The following is an 11,129-nucleotide window of genomic DNA, read 5'->3' as shown; positions in this document are numbered from 1 at the left end:
GTAGTCACGGGCTTGAACCCCAGCCACTCAAAGAGAGTGCGCTACTGCACTCGCGCTCCTAACCATTCGGCTACATCCAGTAATATTTTTAAGACATGTCTTACAGATCACATTGGTCCCTGGTCATTACAAAAGAAAAAGCAAGCGAACAAAAAAAAAAAAACAAAAACATTAAAATAAATAATAACTGACTGTATCCAGCCGTTTATTGTATAATACTTGCTAATATTTCATTAAAAATTGCAGTAAGCATAACCTGCATTCCTCTCCAAATCTGTGGGTGCTACGCAATATCCGACTTCAAACTTGAGCTCAGCTCATCAAAATCCATGAGCAGTAACACAACGGAAGGAAATATGGTACATCTCAAAAGCTTAACATTTTTTGTCCACTGTAATCCGAGATATGTTATCCGAGGCAGTCTCGACCCGTTTAACTCGAATAATCGAGGTCCCACTGTATTATAATGTAGTGCTTGATACACAAGTAGAGGGCTGTTTTATAATCAGATTTGTCACAGTGGTAGTCGCCCTAAATAAACATTTGCAATAGGTGTGTTGCGATTTTATTTATTGCATTTTTGTCCACTATTGCAGTCTCATCTTGGCCTTGAAACGATCCAAGTAATAGCCAATGAATCATCTTTTTGGCACAAATAGCTTGTAGGATTGAAGTTTCGTTTTTATTTTAAAATAAAAGAAATAGCATGAAAGGGTGAAAAAAAAATAATCGTTGGTTAGCAGTATTTTATTTATTTATTTTTTATTTTTTGGAAATGTGCCACTATGAAATCGCATCAGGAACACAAAAACAACACTTTTAGAACATGTAGGGGTATCAGTGCTCAGCAAGGGGTAGCACCGAGTTACGTAATAGTGTTTCCCATTTCCTGTTGGCAATGTGTCTATTCATTGTACAATTTACGATTTGCACAGCTGGTTACCCACGTGTCTACCGGGATAGCAATCTCAGTTTCATAGCACAGTAGCAAACTTCTCGTCAATATGGGTAAATATTTTTATCAAATGTATATTCTGAATTAGTTATTTCGTAAATAAGATGTTGGCACATGTATATTAGATGACCGATCTCGTTTGCATAAAACAGCTAGTTTCAAAATTTACCACCTGCAACTCTTGAATTCTATTCAAAATTCGCTTGTGGAGGAGGATTTAAAACGCTCGGAAAGTTGAGTGACTTTTTATGGAATACATTAATAGTTAGTAAGTTTTTTATTTAATTTAAAATACTGTTCTAAACGAAAATGTGAAGGGAACTTAAATACGAATTGTTTTGCCTCTAACAAAATTGATTTCGCCTATTATTATGCCCAACTTTAGTTTTAATATTTAATTTAATTATACGGGAGACGCAAGAGATCTAATTTAGCGATAGTCGAATGACAGCTAGAGGATGGGATCCACAAAAATTCTTATGATGGCCCTCAAACGTCCCCCGTAGAGTGGTCAAGCGCGAAGGTACAAAATGTGCATGTGCTTTGAGTGACCGTGGGTCAATCTCCGGAGACTCCTAAATACAGTAATGTTCTTGTATTTTCTTTATTTTGTGAACTCCTGACCGTATGTGGTTGTCGCGGAGTATAAACAGAAACTTTATTTTATTTTATAATAAAAATAAAATTACCATTGAGCATGCATAATTTAGTCCTTCACTACGCATTAATCGAATTTAATTTTAATTAAATTCTACCATTCGAATAAATAACTGATTTTTTACATGGAAGAAGATAAATGCTATTATGCTGGTTCAGCATATATTAATAAAAAAATAATTTCTTCCCTCCACTTCAGTTCAGGATGCGGTTATCAGTTTGTGTTTCCTTTTCCTTTTCCGGGTGTAACGTGAAGATTAATTACAGACTGACACACTGCTACTTGTTGCAAGAACAGTTAGAATCAAAGAGAACCGATTAAATCAATTTTTTATACGATAAAATGAATAGCTATAAGTTATTTTTTCTGCTCACTCGTTCCCCTCTACCGTACGTCAAATATCAGGATTAAATTTTCTGTTTATACTTCGGCATGACAACCAAGTCAGTAGAGTTTACAATAAATCGTCAATACAAATATTTATCGTATTTAGTAGTCACTGGTTTGAACCCCGGTCCACTCAAGGAACACGTGCTATGTACTCTCGTTCATGATCACTCGGCTACGTCAATACTGATTAAAAATCACATATTGTTACGATTTGCTAACGCGCTTGAAATGTAAAGTACTTCGCACATTAACTAACTTGTTAAAATCATCACCAAGGCCCAAAACGTTTCCTTTACAGAAGTCTAGAATCAAGACGATGTTGATCATGTTCTTCGACAAACAGGGTGTGTGATTCACAAGGAATTTGCACCTGAAGGAGAGAGAGAGTCGATGTATGCATTCTATGTACAGGTGCTTCAAAGACTGCCGACGCTCATTTCCCAGGTGAGGCCTCAATTTTGAGAGAAAGACCTGGTCTTGTTGATGTTCGACAATGCTCCAGCTCATCCTGCACTTGTTGTGAAGACAAGTCTGACGAAACATGGCATTGTACAGATCAACCATCCATTTTACTCTTCATCTCTAGCACTAGCAGAATTTTTCCTCTTTATTTTTCTTTGTTGCCACTCCAAAGTGAAACAGCTTTTAGAGGAAAGATTTGAAGATGTTCAGGGGAAAAAAAAAAGACGTAACTGCCGAACTGAACATCATCTCTTTGGACGACTTCACTGACTCTTTTCACAAACTCTTAGAACGGTGTAATAGATACATTCAGTCAGGTGGTACTTTGAATTAAAATAAAACCATTTTTGAGCCCTTTCACTTTGTGTTCTTTTTGTTGCCCCAGTTCGGAAACTTTACTGAGCTATCTTGAGTTTGTTGCAATCAAAGTCGTAATTCTGGGCAGCACTTCTATCCAATGTAGGATTGTACAGTTGCCAAAACGGTCATTTAAACTTAATGCGGTCGTCCAACATCATTAATAAATCTGTGGAACACAGTAGGCTGGTTAGTCAATTCATATGGTTATCGTGTATTATGTCTGTAAAAGCGTTTTTCAAAGATGGAACTGCCTATGACGTCTAGAAATACCTGGATTAACTCGCGGGGGTCCTTTCTGCCACCCGAGATTGGCTAATTATAGCCTCCACTGATGAAGAGACATTTAAGAACTTCTCTCAAGCGGGACTGGAACCCAGTCTGCTCCGAACAGAGATGGATCTAGCAAGAGGCGACTGGGTGACCAGCTTCCTCTCTCCAGAGCAAATACAGTGTCTTATGATATTAAGTTATCATAGTATCGTAACTATGCATGTTGTATGTACAGTGGCGGACAAAAAACTGCATCACTTGTGAATTTTGCAAATAATGTGTTTTGCGCTGGATTGTGGGTTTCAGAAATTTTTGAAATGCATTTGTTAGATGGGATATACACCGAGTGATCACTGAATTATGACCACCCCTATGAAAACTGAATGCGACCCGTTGACCACGTGAGGTACGAGAGTGAGGAGTTATTCGACCTATGTAGCATAGATAATGTGTCAGGTGTCAGTGGTTCAGTAGGTAATAAAATTTCGAGCGTGATAGGTAAAAAGAAGGATTTATCGGACTTTGATAAAGGACAGATTGTGGGTGCTGGACGAGCTGGTGCCTCGATTTCCCAAAAAAGGCTGAACTAGTGGGGTGTTCGAGAGCCGCCGTAGTTAAAGTGTACCACGACTGGCGTCAAAATGGTCAAACAATGACCCGACGGCAAAACTGCAAAGGTTGATGTTAGAGGTGAGCGCCGAGTCCGACTACTCGTACAGGCGCAGCACTGTTGAAGACTACCCAATACAATATGGGCCAACCCGGAACAACATCTGGCATGACATGCCAGATGTTGTTCCGAAGACGATCCCTACGGCATCCTCTCCTAACTGAGGTTCGTCGGCGTAAAAGACTCGCCTGGTGCAAACAGCATACAAGTTGGGCACTTGTTGTGCAGAAATGGTTTGAGGAACATAGTTCTGACTTCCAGCATATCGACTGGCCTCCGGACTCCACCGATATCAATCCCATAGAGCACTTGTGGGACACTATGGAAAGGCATATCAGGCGTCTGGATACCTGGATCACCTCCATACCTGCATTGCTGACCGCATTACACACAGCTTGGTTGGCCATACCTCCCGAACGCTTCCGACATCTGGTTGAATCAATGCCTCGTCGGATAGCTGCTGTATTGAGGGCAAAAGGAGGACCTACAAAGTACTGGGTAGGTGGTCATAATTCAGTGATCACTCAGTGTATATCTCTGTGAATAAAATCTAATAAAAAGACTCCGCCTGATATACCTACAGTAATTGCCATAAATATCTTCCCAAAGGGTAAAATGCGTAATTAATGGAAATATGAGAAATCATGCAAACGGCAATCATGACAACGAAACATACATATTATTGCATTTATGTGTACAAGCTGAAATGATACGTTAACGTAATAGTACATATTATGTAATGTAAATAAACAAAATAAGTCTTTAATATGTTGTTGTTCCTCCTCGAGCTGCAATTACAGCCTTGCAACGATCTGGCACAGAGTTAATCAACTTCTGGATATACGGTTGCCCAATTTCGTACTCTTACAATGTTCTCCTGCAGCTGAATCTTACTTGTTGGCTTCTTCTGAGCAATTTTCAATAGGGTTCAAATTTAGACTGTTGCCGGGCCAGTCCAACACTAATGCCAGCATTTCTCAGGTATGATTGCACCTTAAAGGGGAAAATATTGGTGTAAGTATGTTTTAAGTCCTGTGAGACAAGAAGACAAACTCAACATAAAACTTACCAATTTTGCTGTGTGGCAAGGTGCTGAGTCCTGTTGAAAAATGCAATTTTGGATGTCTGTGTGGTGATCCCTAATAACGGGTTTCAGGCACTCCTCCAAAATAGCAGTGTAGGTTTCTGCATTCACCGTTCCGTTAATAAACTTAATTCGTCCCACTCCTTTACTTGTTATGCATCCCCAGACCATATGACCGGCGGAGAACTTTACAGTCGGTGTTTTGCAGTCAGGATGGTATGCGTCTGATTTTCGTCTTCTGACATATCGCTTCCCATCCGAGCCATGCAGGTTAAATTTCGATTCGTCAGGAAAGAAGACGGTGTCCCATTGCTCTTTTGTCTATGAAGCATGCGTTTTAGTCCAAGTAAGTCGCTTCTTCCTCATTTGTTGGGTCAACAAAGACTTGTTCTTGGGTAGGCATGCAGACCACATTCCGAAAGCCGTCTTTGGACAGTTCATGCACTTGTTTCAACACCAGAGGCCATCTGAAAGTCAGTTTTAGATCAGGAGCACTAGCATGGCGATTACGAAGGCATAGCCGTTTCAAATATCGGTCTTACGGCCTGATCCACCGGTTTCACCGGTGGATCAGGCCGTAATTTCACGCTTTAATTTCGGCACCCGGGATACCGTTGACTGGTGGCAGCCTATTTTATCAGCGATAGCACGCGTAGATAGCCCTTCCTGGGACAGAGCACAGCTACACTTTTTTTCTTTGGAACTGAACATATGGAGCCATGCTTATACTTCCGCAAAACAGGATACTAATGAGCGTGTATTTATAGAAACGGCTGCTGCAACACCTTGCAATTTCTGTCTGATGCAATAGAAGCGTTATCTGACGTAATACCTTTGCTTTGCGACAAACAAAATGACTGTAATCAAATGATATCTTATACGTTTCATTACAAATGTATGCAGTTTTTTTGTCCGCCACTGTATATAATAGCCTATATACTATATAATAGCCGGTTAAAAATTCAATACAAATTTAAACTAAAGTCGCTGTTAATTTTGAATTACAGCATTGTCAACCAAATGTTATCAACCATTACATACTTCCTCCTCCATAGAAAAACTGCTCGGATCTGCCAGTGGCTTCAAAGCAGTGATAAGTGGCAAATCCATTGAGATCCTAACCTTAACACTGGTCCATGAAGAGCAGTGGCCATTTATAACAACCTGTCTTCCTTCACTTAATCGATCCCGGTATCCAATTCAACTTTCGAACTCCAGTATATATACATAACGTATTTAATTTTTTAAACTTATTTTAACTTAAACGAAGTATCGGTGGAAATTCAGATTGAAAAGATTTATACCTATATTTTATACATTTTTTAATAATTTTATTCGTTGTTTCTGAAACAAAAATTCACAGTGCACAATGATGCTCACTCAATCAAACAACAATAAAATAATCCCAAAAGTTTTGGAACTTCTCAGCATTAAAAAATAATAAATAAAAAATATATATATATTCCGATAAGCTTCGCATTACTCTTTAGGGTGATGCGAAGAGTGATAAATTCACTATTAATATAAGCCGAGAAACTAGTGGTGATTGATTATACAGTGTCCTTGAAATAAAACAATCAAACAGGCTTCTACCTCATTAGATATTGCAGAAAAATTGTTATAACGGTCAGGAAAAGAAAAAGAAAAAAAAAAAAAAAACATTATCGGTTGAAATTGCCAGTAGCCACTACTGTTAGAAACATAAAAAGGCAATGGTGGTAGCGTGCTGCCATCTACCGTCAACAAAATCGTACTTTTTCTTTCTTTTTTTTTCCCCTTCCAGTGAACCAATAATTGTGTACTACTGTACAGTATTTGTATATTACCTAAAACTGATTAGGTCATTAGGTATTTTGTGAGGGGGACGGGAAGCAGTGAAACAAATCGAAAATGTGTACAGTATTGTGTTTGATTTCATCGTAAATAGTTTTCTTTTTTAAATTCTCAGCAGAATAATCCGTCTAATTTGTAATAATGCTAAAAGTTTTTTTTTTTTTTAAATCTTTTTGATAAGCGTTAGTGATATTCATCCAAGTATAAAAAGTTTGCGTAAAAGTTTTGTTCAAAGTACAAAGATTTTGAGGGTTGTCACTTGGTTAACCAAGCAGGGTTGCCAAATTCTGAAAGTAATTTTTGAAGACTGTATGGAAACAATTTACGGATTAATAAACAATTTATTGGCGGAAGCCAGAGGTGCCACACTCATATGCATAAACAAAGATAAATATAAAATTTCACCGAGACACGTTTCAGTGTAATATCAAATTGGCTTTAAAAAAAAAAAAAAGGATTACGCGACGCAAAATTTAACTTTGAACGAAAAATCCTCAATAAAAAAAAAAAACAACCCCAAAATAAAGAAAAATAGCAATATAAAAAGCTGCACTTATCCCTTATAAGAGTCCTACGTGTGTCAATTGTAAAAGGAAAGGTAAAAGTTGTGATCATTCAGTTCGGGACAATAATTGTCCTGATTATATTATAGCTTTGGAAATAGCAAGTATGAAGGTTAATAATGGATAGCAAGTTTTTATTTGAGCAATATGGAGTCTTTAAATATCATAGTGATGATGGTTATATAAGTATTATGCAATTAAATGCACAAAAGAGTAGGTCAGTAATGGATGAGGCAAGGGTTATGGCCTATGAGATGAATTTAGATATTGTGTGTTTCCAAAAACCATATATTGGTTGTTTTGGAGGAAAACCCTCCACATTTGATAACTTACATGGAAGTTCCAATATTGATGTTACCATTGCAAATCAGCAACTTAGCAGGAGAGTTTAGTTATGTAGGACATAATGACATACAATTGTTCACTACTCAGAAGTTATTAATGACATGTTCTAAATTAAATGAAAATAAAACTCCAGGATACGATAGAAAATAATTGTATAACTAAGATAAATGAATATTATAATGAACAGTTTTCCAGAGTTCTGGAAAATTGCCCTTCTAAAGCTTATACATAAACCTGGTAAACCTGTTAGTGATCCTAGAGGATATAGACCTATATCGCTGTTGGAAAATTTGGGAAAAGTTGTTACTTTTCCCAAAAAGAAGTTGTTACTTTTAAGATTAGAACATGTGTTTATTAAATCTAAAATGGAGTTTATAGGTCAGCTTGGATTTAGAAAAGTTCTTTCAACCGAAGATGCTATAAATACATTAGTGAGTTATAGTTCACAATCAACAAGTAAATATGTTTTGGTATTATTTGTAAATTTTGAAGGTGCGTTTGACAAGGTGTGGTACAAGAGCATTTAAGAAAAATAAATTGTCCTCAAATATTGTATCAAACATTAAGAAGTTATTTAAGTGGTAGGAGAGTTCAAGTATATTTGAAATTTGGTAGATCTATTAATAGAGGCTGTCTGCAAGGATCGGTGCTTGGTCCAGTGTTTTGGAATTTGGTGTTAAATCAGTGGCTAGAGAAAGAAATTCCGCATTGTAAGTTGGTTGCATATGCAGATGATTTAGTAATATGTACTGAGGGTAAATCCAGGTTAGTATTAGAACAGACGATGGGAGTTGTAGTAAAAAAGATCTGAGTATGTGGGCAGGTGTAAATAACTTAAGATCTCAGATGGTAAGACAGTAATGATGTTGCTGAAAGGCAAGTTAGATTATGGAAGGTCACCGAAATTAATAATTAATGGAAAGCAAATACCTTTGAGATCTCAAGTTAAATACTTAGGAATTTTAATAGATGACAAATAGTCATTTTTCCCGCATCTTGATTATATAAATAACAAGATCAAAAAAATTTATATCAGCAATTATTAGAATAACAAAAACTGATTGGGGACTTGGGAAAAGGTCTTGAGTTAATATTATACGGCAATATTTCTCCCAATCGTAGTATACACTGTTTCTGTATGGTTTAAGCATATAACTATTGTTAAGTTTAGACAAAAGTTATCATCACTACAGAGAGTAATAATGTTGGCTTTTATAAGAACATGCAAGACCGTTTCAACAAATGCTTTACAGGTAATTGGAGGGGTACTGCCTTTAGATTTATATGCTATTTATAGAGCATTTTGTTATTTCTTGAAAAAAAAAAGGGTAAGAACAAGCTTTTGGGGGATAAATGTTACTTGTATGGACGATGTTAAAAAAGAAAAAGAAATGATTAGAAGCAGATTAGTAGAGATGTGGCAATATCGTTGGGAGCAGAGTTTAACGGGAGAAGTTACCATATTATTTATTCCCAATGTGCGGTTTAATCACAATGTCAAAAATAAGAAATGGTTTTATCCAATTATGGAAACATTATATTTAATGTTTCCATAATTGGATAAACCAAAAATTTTTGGGTTAGAAACTCATCCTAATTGTACATGCACACTGCCGGAATCGTGGGATCATATTTTATTTGATTGCCCCCTATATGAGGACTACAGGAGGGAGTTAATGCCTGTTGTGCCCTTGTCAGAGGACAAGAGTACATATGTTTAGATAATAAAGGTCTTTCAGGCCTTACAAAATTTTGCAAGATTAGTTTTTAAGAAGAGGACTCTTTTCTGTTGCTTACAGTTCATAAATGCTGTACACTTTTTTTTTTATCCCTGGCTTAATTTGGCCTTGTGGAGGTAGAGGAATTTTATTTATTTTATCATTTTTATTTAATTTTATTTTTAAATTTTTTAATTTAATTTATAGTTATTTACTTATTTTTATTTTATTATTTATTTATTTTTTATTGTTATTTACTTATTTTTATTTTACTTATTATATACTGTATATATATATATTTTTTTTTTTAAATTTATTATTAATAAATTTTTTTGCTGGCAATCTAGTGAGTTACTAGAACGCGGGATGCTGGCACCAGGATAATTAGTATTGACTACTTGGTGCGGGATTGCAATGTGTTTTTCCATAAATGGAATGGCAGGTTGCTTGTGTATTTTTTTTTTTTTTTTTTTTTTTGTTTCTTTGGCTATTTGGGGAGAAATTTAATTGAAATTTTTTTGTTTGTTTAATTATTATTTTAATTTGTTATTTTTTTATTTCTTTTTTATTTTTATTTAATTTTATTTGTTTATTATTATTTTTTTTTTTTTACTCCACACCCAGGCTGCACTCTGGTTTGGGCAGCCTGGGTGTGGGGTGTTGGCACCCACCTGTATAGCACTACCTCAGATGGGTGCGGGAGTGGTGCCAATTCGCACAATAAGAGCTTTAGTAGACCCAGGTTGGAAAATGTGCCTGGGACGGGCGCCAGGAAGCAGCTGCCCAGGTGTGACTGCCTCCTGGTGATGGGGTGGCCTGAATATAATGTTCAGGCCACCTGTAATATTCATAGAGTACATGTTTGACTATAATTCTAGGTGGATTTGGACGAGAGTCATGGGGCCACCATAGAACAGAAACAAAGATGAAGATGATGATGCACTTATCCCTGGTTGTAAGAACGAATTCAAGCGGTGCATATTACCTAAAATAAACATGTGATATCGGAGGAAATGTAAAAGCGGTGAAATGGATAAAAGTGAGAGATGGGACCCAGTCATGCGCAATTAAGCCAGCGCCACCTTAAAAACAAAACCAGTTTTTAAGGTGGCGTTGATTAAGCACCCTAGCGTGTCAGGAAGTATTTGAGAAATGTAAGATTCTACATTTGGCTAATAGCAATCCTGAATTTTCTTATTACTTGGGAAGTAGCAAATTTATGATAGTTGCCAATCAGTTATTAGATTTAGAGGAGTAATTTTAAAATCCGACACGAAGTTCTCTTAAAGTGCAGACAGGCTTCCAGAACAGCACTTTTTTTCTTTTTTTTAATGATGCACCGGAATGTTACAAGTAGAGACTGCGCAGGGGAGTATTCAGGGAGGGGCATATGTTCCCCTTACGATGATACCTGGATACGATAATGACACAGCGTATACAGGTTTCAAGACTTCAGGAAAATTTGATGGAAAACAAAGATCAACAAGCTGGTTATTGGCATAAGGAAGTATTTAGAAAGAAAGAGAGAGAGAGAGACCATGCATAACCTCAAGCTTGTGCAACCTTTCTCAAGTGGCACAAACGAAGTAATCTAAGACTGCTTAAATTAAGCAAGGATAATTTTCAGACTGGTTAAGAAACTTTTCTTTCAACTAATGGATATTTAATTGTTAGAACAACTACAAGTTATAACTTGCAGTGTTAGAAAGATTATGTAAATTTAGGAGGAAGAATTGCAAAATATCCAAGTAATCAGGCGACTGGTTTTTAGGGTCGATGATAAATAGGTTTACTTCATTAAATCATTTTGCCTTTATGTTG

At 36.5% G+C, this 11,129-nt stretch overlaps 1 protein-coding gene across 1 annotated transcript in view; it reads left to right on the top strand.

The window, feature by feature from the left end:
* The first annotated feature begins 912 nt into the window (after nt 1-912).
* Nucleotides 913-11,129, top strand: part of LOC150078122 (lymphotoxin beta receptor inhibitor-like) — a 32,021-nt gene continuing 21,804 nt past the window's right edge. The window contains exon 1 of the mRNA XM_090384198.1: nt 913-1,008. Coding sequence (XP_090240324.1) covers nt 1,005-1,008 — 4 coding nt within the window. The 5' untranslated portion in view covers nt 913-1,004. The remainder of the gene's footprint in view (nt 1,009-11,129) is intronic.

The sequence above is a fragment of the Mastigoproctus giganteus genome, chromosome 11 (assembly GCF_048544385.1).
Source record: "Mastigoproctus giganteus isolate SK-2022 chromosome 11, ASM4854438v1, whole genome shotgun sequence".
In the NCBI taxonomy this organism is placed as follows: Eukaryota; Metazoa; Arthropoda; class Arachnida; order Uropygi; family Thelyphonidae; genus Mastigoproctus; species Mastigoproctus giganteus.
This window is presented reverse-complemented; position numbering and strand designations above follow the sequence as displayed.